Genomic DNA, 13,931 nt, shown 5'->3' on the forward strand with positions numbered 1-13,931 from the left:
GTGATGATTTTTCTTTCATGGTAATTTTTAAAATCTCTTGCTTTCTTGGAAGCCAGCACCCAAGCTTGTGATTTTTTCTGCAGAGGACTGAGCATCTGAAACATGCTTTATTTTGGTAGACTCTTACAGTTTTCTTGCTGGATCCTCAATGAAGGGTATCTGTGAGCTGTGAGACCATTTCAGCATGATGTAGAGTCAGGGACCGCATTGAGGTGGTTCAAAATGAAGCTCGTTTTGGAGTTACCTCACCGTCGCACCTGCCAGAGGAGTTTGGGAAATTGCAGTGCTTGGCTGTTGGTCCTGGCGTGGTGCAGTGTTGGGGGGCGCCAGCAGGTGTGTGGAATGCAGGACGCAGAGCCAGGAGAACCTGCCGGCAGGTGTCTGGCGCCGGAGATGCAGTTTCTACTTTTCAGCGCACGGTGGCGCTTAAGTCTCCCCGGCGCTGCTAGCAGTCTCTAAGGCACCTCCGCCGCCACCTGCAGTCTCAACCAAACTCTAGGTGGCGGGATGTGACGGCCCGAGCGTCCAATCGAGCGCCAGGCTTTCGGCTACACTACAGTTCTAGCCAATGGGAGCCGAGGAGAGGCGCGGAGGAGGCGGGCCCCGCGGCATGCCAGGCAGAGGCGCGAGGCCCTCCTCCCGCCTCTCCGCCTACTCCAGCCTCCGCCGCCTCAGCTTCCCGAGCGAGCCCTGCGGCCGCCGGAGCAGCTCCCGCGGCGGAGCAGGAGCCGGATGGTCAGAGGAGCCCGGCAGCCCCAGCAGCCGAGGAGTCGCCTGGCCCCCAGGTGGGGCGGGGGCTGAGTCGAGGTCGGGGTTAGGGATGGGGTCGGGGCGCGGGAGCGGGCCCACGGGCAGCGGCTCGGGGCCGTGAAGCATTCGGGGCTCCGGGAGGGGAGGGGGGTTCAGGCTGAAGGGGGGGGGGGTCCACGGGGCGCCCAGGAGCGGGGGAGCGGGCTGCGCGGCGATCGCATCCTCGAGGCCGGACGAGAGGGGCGTGTGAGGGAAGGGTCGCCGCGGGGTGAGGCTGGGGGCGCCGGGCAGGGAGGGGCAGGGCGTGCGCGCCCCGTGGAAGGGCCGTGGAATGCGGGGGGCGCGGGGCCTGGAGGGGCGGGGCTCAGGGGGGCAGTGCACGCTCGGGAGGGGGTGGGCACGGGAGAGGGGAGGCCGGAGGGGCTTGCGGGGGTGACGAGGCAGACAATGAGTAGGTGGAGGTGGGTGGTTTTGGGGAGCGGGGCTGTGACGAATAGGAGCTGAGAATGGAGTGAGGGACTAGAAGGGAGAGCAGGGTTTGGGCAGAGCAGACATTAGGGGAACTGTGAGTCCCAGGATTGCTTGGTCTTGGTAAATAGGGGAAACAGAGCATAAGGCATTTGTAAGGTCAGGTATGAGCCTAGCGAGCCTATGGCCCTAGAGGGTGGTGGTACGTTCAGATCTTGACTGGCACAGTAGGACCAGGAGATGTGTTCTTGTATATTACTTTTAGTTACCATCTTATTTGTTTGGTCTGTAGACTGACTGGCACGGTGGAGAAACCACCTCGAAAACGGAAAAGCAGGTAAGGCAAAATGCCTTCCTATTTTGCTTCGTGTTTTTCCATTTGCTTGGCTTCACCTGTGCCATACTGCATAGTTACACACGGTCGGTAGATGAAGTTTTTTATTTAGCTCCTTTCCTTAACGAGTATAACTGCATCCAAGGTCTTTCTTTTTGAGGAGTTCAGAGTACTACCCTGTACCATTTGTGTGTATGTATGTAAGATTATATGGGAAAGAGACATGGGTAATTGAGAAATCTTAGTTTTTACTTTATTTTTTTAAGTTTATTTATTTTGAGAGAGAGAGAGAGAGAGAGAGAGAAGACAGCACACACGTGAACAGGTGAGGGGCAGAGAGAGAGGGAGAGAGAGGATCCCAAGCAGGCTCTGCACTGTCAGCACAGAGCCCCATATTGGGCTCAATCTCACAAACCCATGAGCTGAGCTGAAATCAGGAGTCCCTTGCTTAACTGACTGAGCCCCCCAGGCACTCCCTTAGTTTTTTTCTTTAGCTGTAATTTCAACCTCTCCACCACCTCTATTTAAAATGCTAATGTTGGGGCGCCTGGGTGGCTTAGTAGGTTAAGCAGCCGACTTCGGCTCAGGTCATGATCTCACGGTCTGTGAGTTCAAGCCCCGTGTCCGGCTCTGTGCTGACAGCTCAGAGCCTGAAGCCTGTTTCAGATTCTGTGTCTCCCTCTCTCTGACCCTCCCCTGTTCATGCTCTGTCTCTCCCTGTCTCAAAAATAAATAAAACGTTAAAAAAAAATTAAAAAAAAAATGCTAATGTTTGGGGCGCCTGGCTGACTCAGTCTGTAGAGTGTGCTACTCTTGATCTTGGAGTCCTGAGTTCGGGCCCCACCTTAAGCATAGAGCTTACTTATAAAAAATAAATAAAATATATTTAAAAAGTTATTGAGCATCTACTGTGTGCTGAGTATTATGCGCAAGTGCTTTATATGTATTATCTTCTGTAATCTTTTTTTTTAATGTTTATTTTTGAGAGGAAGAGCATGAGTGGGGGAGGGGCAGAAAGAGAGGGAGACAGAGACAGAGGATCTGAAGCAGGTTCTGCGCTGACAGCAGAGATCTCGATGTGGGACCCAAACTCATGAACTACAAGATCATGACCTGAGCCGAAGTCAGATGGTTAACCAACTGAGCCACCCAGGAGCCCCATATCTTCTGTAATCTTGAAACACCCCAAGGAAGTATGTATCATAAGTTATCACTGTTTTGCAGAAGAGGGAACTGAGGCACAGAGAGGCCAAGATCACTCACTCATCTAATAAATGATAGAAACCAGATCTGAATCCAGGCGATCTGGCTCCAGAGCTTAAGCTCTTACCCATTATACTATACTGCCTCTAATAAACATACAATTGAAAATAGATTTTCTTACTGCTTCTTTCTTTTATCATTGTACATGGTATGTAGAGTCTAATAAACAATCAAACCATAGGGAACTAGAAACAGGGGCCTTAAGGAGTCCACAAACAACTGAATTATTCCTTGACTAATGAAGAAGAGCATGCATCCATCCCACAAACTTTTTTGTGTGCATTCCACATGTCAGATACTATGTAGCAGTTCTGTGTGGTCATTAGAAGGGTTCTTTTTCACAGATACAGGCCTAGAGAGAAAATAAGCTACAGTAGTGAGGATGGGACCAGTAGGCCGCCTGTCATAGTTAATACTTGGTAAGTTACTGATGTTAGTACACAGAAAACCTCAACAGTAAGTAGGTATGAAGTAATGGTGGAAATGCTGTCAGTTAAAGTTCCTTTGTCACTCTAGGCCTGTGCTGTTCAATATGGTAGCTATGTGCGGCCATAAAACACTTGAAATGTGGCTCACATTACTGAGGAACTGAATTTTAAATTTTATTATTATCATTTTTAATGTTTATTTATGTTTGAGAGAGAGAGAAAGATTGGGGGAGGGGCAGAGAGAGAGGGAGACAGAATCCAAAGCAGACTCCAGGCTCCGAGCTGTCAGCACAGAGTCTGATGCAGGGCTCAAACTCACAGACTTTGAGATCATAAGCCTTGAGATCAAGTCAGACGCTTAACTGACTGAGCCACTCAGGTGCCCCTGCATTTTAAATTTTATTAATTATAATTAATTTAAATTCAGAAAGTGGTACTTGACTCACTGGAAGGTATGTTTGGAACAATTTGGGCATGGGGATCTACTTTTTCATCTGGAAGTTTTATGAAATCTGTATACAAGTCCCGTATTTCCAGTGAAAATTTAATGTCCGAAACAAGATGTGCTTGAAGTAAAAATGCACATCAGATTTCAGGTGAATATGAAAAAAATGAATGTGAAATTTCTTATTTACTAATTTTTGTAGTGATTAGATGATGAAATCATTTTAGGTCTAGTGGGTAAATAAAAGTATTACTAAAATTATTTTCACTTTTTTCTTTAACTTTTTCTAACATGGCTATTCAAAACTTAAAAGCTGTATATATGGCTTATATTAAATTTCTTTTGGACAGACTTTAGCTCTCATTACCCCACTTCCAGTCTCTTGGAGTGGCCTCCTGACTGCGTTCTCTACCTTAAATCTGTAATTCATTCATTACAAGTTGATCTTGTAATTCCCCTGTTTAAATCCTTCTGTGGTTCCCCATTGCTTATTGAACATAATTCAGACTTTTGAGCCCAATCATAAAAAGAGACTGCCTTTCTCTTCTCCCTGTCTTCCCAGCCACAGTTGAATACTGTGGCCATGGAAATTCTCAATAATGGATCTATTAAATATCTACTATTAAGTGACTTAACTTTCTGCTGAATCCTGCACTATGAATTAATTGCTGAATGTAACTCTGTGTTCTGTTTGCCATTCCCAGAACTTATATACTCTCTTTGCTTTGGGTTTTTGCACATGATTTCTCTTTCTCTCTGGATTACTTTCTCCTTGCTCCTTGGCAGGCTCCCTCTAAGACTTAGCTCATATGTCACATCCTGTGTGCAGACTTTCCCAACCTCTCCTTCACCTTATTTGCTCCCATAATAGCTTGTACATACACCTAAGGGTAATGGTTTGGGCTGCATTTGAATCCTAGCTCTGTCAAGTACAAGTTATGAGATCATGTATAAGTTAATAAACCTCCTTGAGCCCCAGTTTCCTCATCTGTATATGGAAATAATAAAAGTTCAAACCAGGGGCTCCTGGCTGGCTCAGTCGGTAGAGCATGCAACTCTTGATCTCTTGATCTCAGGGCTGTGAGTTCAAGCCCCACGTTGGGCATAGAAAAAAAAATTTTTTTAGGGGCGCCTGGGTGGCTCACTCGGTTAAATGTCTGACTTTGGCTCAGGTCATGATCTCATGGTTTGTGGGTTCAGGCCCGTGTTGGGCTCTATGCTGACAGCTCAGAGCCTGGAGTCTGCTTTGGATCCTGTGTCTCCCTTTCTGTCTGTCTCTCCCCTGCTTGTGTTCTTTCTCTGTCTCTCAAACATGAATAGACATTAAAAAAATAAATAAAATACTTAAAGAATAATTAAGAAAGAAATAGTCCAACCTTCAAGGGGTTGTAAAGTGCTTAGTACGGCGCCTGGCACATAGAAAATACACAGTAAATTTTATATGAAAAAGCAGCCATCAAATACCTTTATTTCCCACCCCTTTTCTTTTTTTTTTTATTTTAAAAAAAAAAATTTTTTTTTTCAACATTTTTTATTTATTTTTGGGACAGAGAGAGACAGAGCATGAACGGGGGAGGGGCAGAGAGAGAGGGAGACACAGAATCGGAAACAGGCTCCAGGCTCCGAGCCATCGGCCCAGAGCCTGACGCGGGGCTCGAACTCACGGACCGCGAGATCGTGACCTGGCTGAAGTCGGACGCTTAGCCGACTGCGCCACCCAGGCGCCCCCCCACCCCTTTTCTAAATATTTACAGGCTAAAGGATCAAAAATAAGGTATTAAGGTAAAGAAGAAATGAGAAAAGAATAATAAAATTAAACCAGTGGCAAAAAACTGTTTTAAACCAGTGGCAAAGTTGGTATATAGACTAGAAAATACTGCACAGTCACTAAAGGTGGGTTCCATATTTGGCTCTGAGTTTCCTCAAGCAAAGCAAAGAAGAAAATAAAGCTCAACTTCCAGATCCATGGTGTTTATAAAACCAAACACATGTTGTTTAAGAGAAACACAACTTTTTTTGAGGGTTAGTTTGAGAGAAATTTTTCTCAGGGGTCTTCATAGTGGGGACACTGGTTTTGTAAGGGGCAGAATCCCTGTGATAAACATAGTAGTGAGTTTTTAAAGATTGCTTCTTATAATGCTTTAAAAAATTTTTTTTAATGTTTTATTTATTTTTGAGACAGAGGGAGACAGAGCATGAGTGGGGGAGGGGCAGAGAGAGAGGGAGACACAGAATCTGAAGCAGGCTCCAGGCTCTGAGCTGTCAGCACAGAGCCCGACGCAGGGCTCGAGCCCATGAACCGTGAGATCATGACCTGAGCCGAAGTCGGACGCTTAACCAACTGAGCCACCCAGGCGGCCCAACTTCTTGTAATGCTTCTTAATCCAGGTTCATATGATGCCAGTGAACATTCTCCAAAGAGCCAAAGCAGTGTTTAAGTATACAGCTCACTGGTGGCTTGCTTGGCTTGGTTTAGAGATAAACAGGGATGAATAAGCTCCAGGGATTCTGTTTATTCCCAGCATCTAGACTTGTGTCTGGCACTTAGAAAACAGTTGGTTGAATTATTGAATGAATGTGTCCTTAAATACTTCTCTATGAATATTATTTTTTTAATTAAACATTTTTTTTACTTTTATTTTTTTAGTAATCCCTACACCCAACGTGGGGCTCGTACTCACGATCCTGAGATCAAGAATCCTGTGCTCTTCTGAGTCAGGCACCCCAAATCTATTTTCTTAATCATATTGAGACATTACTTGCCTTTATCATGATTCTCTCTCATTCATGGTGTAATTTTCTTAGGCTACAATTAGGAGTGATTTCATTTTTGCTCTGAAGGCTCATGGAATGTGTGCTTCTGTATTATTATATATAAAATTTTCATTTTGAAATATAAATATCGATAGATATACCCACAGAGTTTTTAAGAGTGTTAAGGGGCTTTGTGACCAAAAAGCTTGAGAGCTGTATAAGAGAACGTATCATACATAAGAAAGACTAATTTTTCCTTAACTCTTAATTCTTGGGATGCTCTTTTAACACTACGTCCCTCCTAGAGGCACCTTTCCTTCCTTTGGGTGTTTGACATTTAAGGGTCCAGAATTGTTACCACCAGGAGTCCCCAGTGTGGGCTGCCTGAATATTGTTTCTTGCAACTAAGTTTTGATCAACATCAGGCAACGATGAATTTTATCTTATATTCTCAGTGAAGAATCATGAGAGCATGTATTTTGCATGTCTGATTAAGGTCAGAGCCTGTGATCAAGTCAGGGTTTTGACCTGAATGGACAGCCAACATAAATCTATGAAGAGATCCTATGGGCAAGACAAGATTTTCCTCAGAAAACAGTCCTGAGATTGCTCTAAAAATAGCAAACAAAATGGCCAGTTAAGGCCCTAAAGATGGATTATAGGGAAAAGATGTAATGGTCATAGCCAGATTTTTTTTTTTTTTATAGCTGGTGTTATCAGTTGCATACTGTGGTCATAAAAATTCTCAGTATCAAATGAAATGACTTTGTAATGAACACTTCCAGATGAATTAATTGTTGAATTTGGTCTTAAGCGTCCCTTTGAGTTGGACTGCTGTGTAGAGTTGTTGACTATTATACCATATATCCTATTAATGTTTGGAAAACTGTTGCCGAAAGTATCATTTTTATTTTTGGATACTTGCTCTTAAGTCATAGTGACTGAGGTTTTTTTTTTTTTTTTTTCCCTTAAGTTTTTATTTAAATTTTAGTTAGTTAACATATAGCGTAATATTAGTTTCAGGCGTACAATTTAGTGATTCGACACTTCTGTACATCACCCAGTGCTCACCACCACAAGTTACCCTCCTTAATCCCCGTCATCTGTTTCACCCATCCCCCACCCACATCCCTCCACGTCATCTTTTTTTTTTTTCTCCTCCACGTCATCTTTTGAGAACATTCCTGGTGTACACCAAACTATAAGGATGTTTTTTAAAAAATTAAGGTAATATGAGATAAGCATTTCATATACTACTGTTACTAATTTCGTGTGTATTTCTTTCCTCACTAAAACTTTTATTTCTTTATCTTAGTTCATCTTTGTATCCCTAGCACTGAGTGGGTGCTCAATAAAACTATAGCGAAACAATAAATGAATTAGTAGCAAGAAGGAGTTCGTGTAGGATGAGGCTTTAGTGGTTCAAAATACTATGCCACTATTTAAGGACCCTGATAAACTGTACTAGACCAAGAGGAGTTTTAAGATTAGGAAACTTGATCTCTCTGGTTTTGGAAAATTGTGAAAACTTCAACCTGTTGCTTCGTAATGTTTGGATTATGAGTTAGAGCATCTTCCAGATCCTATTAGGAATAAGACCCATTTGTTTGGATATGATTCATGTTGATTAAAGCTTTACTGTGTGATTTGGGGGGCTTTTTTTTTTTAGTGATTAAAGCAAAGAGATGTAAACATTTTGATGGAATATGTAATTTGTCTGCATTACATTTGTATTCTAAAAACTTTATTTTATTTTTTAAAGTAATATTTATTTTTAGAGAGAAAACATGTGAGCAGGGGAGGGGCAAAGAGAGAAGGAGAGAGAGAATCCCAAGCAGAATCTGTGCTGTCAGCGCAGAGCCCCACATGGGGCTCGATCTCACAAACCCAACTGTGAGATCATGACCTGAACCGATATCAAGAGTTGGATGTTTAACCAATTGGGCCACCCAGGTGCCCCTTTAAAAACATTTAAATGCTTTCTAGTCCTGGGTACCAAGGATATAGACATGATTAAGGTTTGGTCCCTGCTGGGTAAATCTCATATAGTAGAGAAGGCAGACCCAAACAATGGGAAAGTGTAATGACTTTGTATGTATACAAAGGGTTTTAGTAATTCTGCATACTGGTAGTCAGGGCACTTTCCACAGACATTTCATCTAAGCCTTGGAGGTTTTCAGGAGGTTACTTTGGTGGTAGTGTGACTATTGAAATGACAGAGTAGACCCTGGATATAGATGGACTAATGCTGAGGACTTAAGTGAGCTGAACTCAGGACCTAAACCAGGTCAGTGTCAGGTATGGAAAGGAAGGTGCTTTTCAGAGTTCTGTGCTGTGGTGTCAATTTTTAGAGATTAAGCAGTGGTTCCCAACAAAGGCAACTTTGCCTCCCGGAGCCATTTGGCAATGCTGGAGACATTCTTGCTTGTTACAACTAAGGGCATCTGGTGGGTAGAGGCCAGAAGTGCTGCTGAACACCCTACAATATATAGAATAGCCTCCCACATTGAAGAATTATCCAGCCCAAATTGTCAGTCATGTTGAAGCTGAGAAATCCTGGATTAGGGTCTAATCTCAGCTCTTCCAAATACTAGCTTTGGGCTCTAGAACAAATTATGGATTTAATCTTTCTGAACCTGAACTTTTACAAAGTGCAGGTATTGACAGTACTTACTTTGTAGGGTTACTAGCCTCCTCTAATAGCATATAGACCATGTGAGTGCAGAGATTTTTGTCTATTTAAAAAATAGATTTAATGGTGTAATGAATGTAAAGTACTTGATAAGTTACCTGACATGTTAAAGATTCAATAAATGATACCTGTTAACTATCATTAGTTTAAATATTTTTATTTTGCCTTTCCTTCTAGCCTTTTTAAGAACATCTTTATTGAGGTATTATTTATGTTTTAAAAAAGTATGCCAATTTTAAGTATGCAGTTTGATGACTTTGGACAAGTGTATTCAGCTGTGTAATCACGATTTTGAGCATCACCATTGCTGCCCTCCCGAAACCACTGATCTTTTTTCTCTATTGTTATACCTTTATCTTTTCTGAAATTTCATATAAGTAAATCATTCATTAGATAGTCTTGTGTCCACTTGGTATAACACTGTTGAGATTCATTCATGTTCTTGTTTGTAACTGTAGGTAACTTCTTATTGCTGAGGAACATTCCGTTGTATGATTTTACCACAATTTACGCATTTGCCAGTTGGCAGACATCTGGCTCGTTTCTGGTTTCTAATATGAATACAACTGTTAATGAACATTTGAGTTAAGACTTTGGGCAGATATGTTTTCATTTCTCTTGAGTAAATGCCTATGAGTATACTTGCTGGGTCTTATGGTAAGTGAATGTTTAACTTCTTAAGAAGTTGCCATACTGTTTTCCAAAGTGACGGCACCATTTTGCATTCCTACCAGCAATGTTTGGGATTCCATATGCTCCATATTCTTGCCAATATTTGGTATTATCTTTCTTTTTCTTTTAAACATCTTTGTCGAGGTATAATGGCATACAGTAAGACTCACATATTTAAAGTGTACAGTTAAAAAGCATTAAAAAAATTTTTTTAATGTTTATTCCTTTTTGAAAGACAGAGAGAGACAGAGCACAAGCAGGGGTGGGGTGGAGAGAGAGGGGGACACAGAATCTGAAGCAGGCTCCAGGCTCTGAGCTGTCAGCACAGAGCCCAACGTGGGGCTTGAACTCACAGACCCGCAAAATCATGACCTGAGCCGAAGTCGGATGCTTAACCGACTGAGCCACCCAGGCTCCCCTAAAAAATGTTTTTTTAATTTAGCCTGAGAGAGAGAGTGTGTGTGTGTGCGCACAATTGGGAGGGGACAGAGAATCCGAAGCAGGCTCTACACTGAGGTCATGACCTGAGCCAAAGTCGGATGCTCAACCCACTGAGCGATCTAGGTACCCCTAAGTTTTGACACATGTGTATACCCTTGAAATCATGTGTATACATGTATATACCTTTAAAACCATCGCCATTGTTTGCTGTTCTAGGGGTGTATGGTGATATATATCATTATGTTTTTAATTTGCCTTTCCCTAATGACTAATCTTGTTGAGTATCTTTTCATGTATTAATTTGCGATTCATAAAACTTCTTCTGTGAGTTTTCTTTTCAAATCTTTTGCCCATTTTTTAAAAATCAGTTGTTTGTCTATGTATATAGTTAAAAGGGTTCCTTTATGTATTCTGGGAATAAAGTATTTATCAGATCTATGTTGTGCAGATGTTTTTCCCCAGTGTATGGCTTGCCTTTTCCTTTTCTTCACAGTATCTTGAGCTTTTAGCTTGAATAATAGGTTGGATGGGAACATTTTTAATTGAGACAACAGAGACAGGAGCAAGTTTGGAAGGGTAAGATTATGAGTTTATTTTGACCGTATACAGTGTAAAGTGCTTCAGTGAACACTGTCTCTCATCAGGCAGGTGAAAACATGGGTCTGGAGCTGAGAAGGGAGAGAGTAGGGCTTTAGGTATAGACTTGGAAGTCATCAGTAAATACTTAGTTATCCCGGTCATGGAATGGAATAACAGAGGGGGACCACTTCGAGTGAAATGTGAAGAGTAGAGTGTCCGAAAACCAGGCTGTGGAAGTAGACCAGACTGCTTTCTGTCTTTTGGATGTTCTATCTTTGCAGTATTGTCTGTCCTTTGCAGTCTTTCTGTATGTAGTCCTCAAACAAATAGTGTTTATCTCTGGGAGATAGATCTCTGTACTCTGGTGAGAAACTGAGATTCTGGAGGGAGTTATGTTGAAAACGAGATGAACACTTTCCAATTTACACTGAAACACAGGAATGTCCTCTACTTAGAGTGTTTCTGTGTGATAGTGTTTGCCTTAGCAACGTCCCTACAGAAATGCAGTGGTGTTGGTAAAGCTGTTTCTTCCAGCCTGTGTCAGTGAAAACCTAAGGACATAGCACCAAAATTCGGTTCTGTAAAAACAGATTCTGCAGGAGCCCAAGGTGGTACAGTCAAAGTGGTCAGCATTTTCATGGTAATACTGTACTCGAGTAAAACCTAGACAGGCTAAAGCGGTGATTATTTATTTATTTATTTATTATTAGTTTTTAAACATTTATTTATTTTTGAGAGACAGAGAGAGACAGAGCATGAGCAGGGGAGGGGGAGAGAGAGAGAGAGAGAGGGAGACACAGAATCCGAAACAGGCTCCAGGCTCTGAGCTGTTTGTTAGCACAGAGCCCGATGCGGGGCTCGAACTCACGAACTGCGAGACCATGACCTGAGCTGAAGTCAGATGCTCAACCGACTGAGCCACCCAGGTGCCCCAAGCAGTGATTTTTAAGTGTGTTAAAAAAAGGAGCCCAAAGGTTCATTGGGACTAATTCGAGGACTCCTCGGAAGGCAGGATGTCAGAAGTAGGCAGAAGAAAGTGAAACAGCCTAGCCTGTAAGGCTCCACTTCTACTTTATATGTGTATGTATATGTATTTTTAATATGGAAAATTTCAGATACAGACAATATCGGAACGCTACAGTGAGCTTAAATTGTTCACCCAGCTTCAATGATTATAAGCTAAATCCCGTTTCATCTGTATACCTTCCTACTCTACCTGAACCATAGTTTTCATCTGTAAATGTGTTAGTATGTGTTGTTGAAAGATCAAGGACTCTTTTAAAACACATTACCACAATACTATTGACAATAACTTAAAAATATTCCCTTAGTGTTATCAAATATCTTATCAGTGTTCAGATTTCTACATTTGGCTAATCATTTTTTAAAATATGTGTTTGTTCAAAGATTCAGATCAGGTTTGTAACTTGCAATCTTTTTGATTAGCTCTCACATTTATTTACTTAAATTTTATTTTATTTTTTTTTTTATTTGAGAGAGAGAGAGAAGGCGAGAGTGAGCAGGAGAGGGATAGAGAGTCTTCAGGCTGAGCATGGAGCCTGATGTGGGGCTTGATCCCATCACCCCGGGATCATGACTTGAGGTGAAATCAAGAGTCGGATGCTCACCCCACTGAGCCATCCAGGCACCCTTCACAGTTTTTTAAATCTGTAGTTTTCCCACTCTGTTTTCCCCCATGCTGTTTATTTGTTGAAGGAACCATGTTCATTATTAAGAGTTTCCCACAATCTGAATTAAAAAAAAATTTTTTTTTAACATTTATTTATTATTGAGAGACAGAGACAGACTGTGAGCAGGGGAGGGGCAGAGAGAGAGGGAGACACAGAATCTGAAGCAGGCTCCAGGCTCTGAGCTGTCAGCACAGAGCCCGATGCAGGGCTTGAACCCACGAGCCGCGAGATCATGACCTGAGCCGATGTTGGATGCTCAACCGACTGAGCCACCCAGGCTCCCCAAAGCTACTATATACTTTCTATAGGAGAGAATAGCCTAGAAAAAATTGTGGGTAATAGATTACTAATGGAGGGGCGCCTGGGTGGCTCAGTCGGTTGAGTGTCCGACTTCAGCTCAGGTCACGATCTCTCAGTCCGTGAATTCAAGCCCCGTGTTGGACTCTGTGCTGACAGCTCAGAACCTGGGGCCTGCTTCGGGTTCTGTGTCTCCCTCGCTCTCTGCCCCTCCCCCACTCATGCTCGCGCTCTCTCTCTCTCTCTCTCTCTCTCTCTCTGTCAAAAATAAATAAACATATAAAAAAATTTAAAAATATATATTACTAATGGAAAAATCTTAATGGAGCAACCTGTTCAGAACTTTCTTTATTTTTTTTAATGTTTATTTATTTTGAGAGAGAGAGAGAGACAGAGACAGAGTGTGAACCAGGGGAGGAGCAGAGAGAGAGGGAGACAAAGAATCTGAAGCAGGCACCAGGCTCTGAGCTATCAGTACAGAGCCCGACGTGGGGCTTGAACTCAGAACCATGAGATAATGACCTGAACCAAAGTCGGATGCTTAAGTGACTGAACCACCCAGGCGCCCCTTGTAACTTTTTTTAAAACTACCAAGGTGGATAAGTTAAAAAGATATCCATAAGTTAGTAAGTTAGTTGACCATGTAGTAGATACAGATTACATTTAACAAAATCAGGTAACCAAGAAATGTTACAATATTTTAATTCCTTCAAATGAAATTAAATCCAACCTTGGGACATGTGCTCCCCCCACCCCTAATCCACCAAACTGATGAGAAAAATTCAATCTCAGTGATTAAGAATGGGTATCCATCCCTCCTTAGGGTGGTACAGGAATCTGAGGAACCAGGCAAAGGGTGAAAGGTTCGTTTTCAGTCCATAATGGCTGTGACTGGTAAGCATGTTGTGTAAGAGGATATGTGGTTCCTTGAAGTTCGGTGGCTGTAACAGGGCCAACTTTAGGCACACGGATTTTTACTAGGTGTGGGGATTCTGGTGTAGAAGTGTCAGCTTTCCTGGGTACAGCACACACCCATCTCCCTCTGAGGACCTGTCATTTATCTAGAGCCCTGGCAGGAAGTGGGCTTGCAGGCCTCTTCTTTTTGTGGGTCCCAAAG

General features: G+C 42.5%; 1 protein-coding gene across 4 annotated transcripts in view; it reads left to right on the forward strand.

Moving 5' to 3' along the window:
- The first annotated feature begins 628 nt into the window (after window positions 1-628).
- The window catches only part of SCAI (suppressor of cancer cell invasion), a 154,366-nt gene continuing 141,063 nt past the window's right edge, over window positions 629-13,931 (forward strand). For all 4 annotated transcript variants that reach the window (XM_058694147.1, XM_058694150.1, XM_058694149.1 and 1 more), the window contains exons 1-2: window positions 629-785; window positions 1,511-1,555. In XM_058694147.1, the coding sequence (XP_058550130.1) occupies window positions 733-785; window positions 1,511-1,555 (98 nt within the window). In that variant the 5' untranslated portion in view covers window positions 629-732. The remainder of the gene's footprint in view (window positions 786-1,510; window positions 1,556-13,931) is intronic.

The sequence above is a fragment of the Neofelis nebulosa genome, chromosome 12 (genome assembly GCF_028018385.1).
Source record: "Neofelis nebulosa isolate mNeoNeb1 chromosome 12, mNeoNeb1.pri, whole genome shotgun sequence".
NCBI classification, from domain to species: Eukaryota; Metazoa; Chordata; class Mammalia; order Carnivora; family Felidae; genus Neofelis; species Neofelis nebulosa.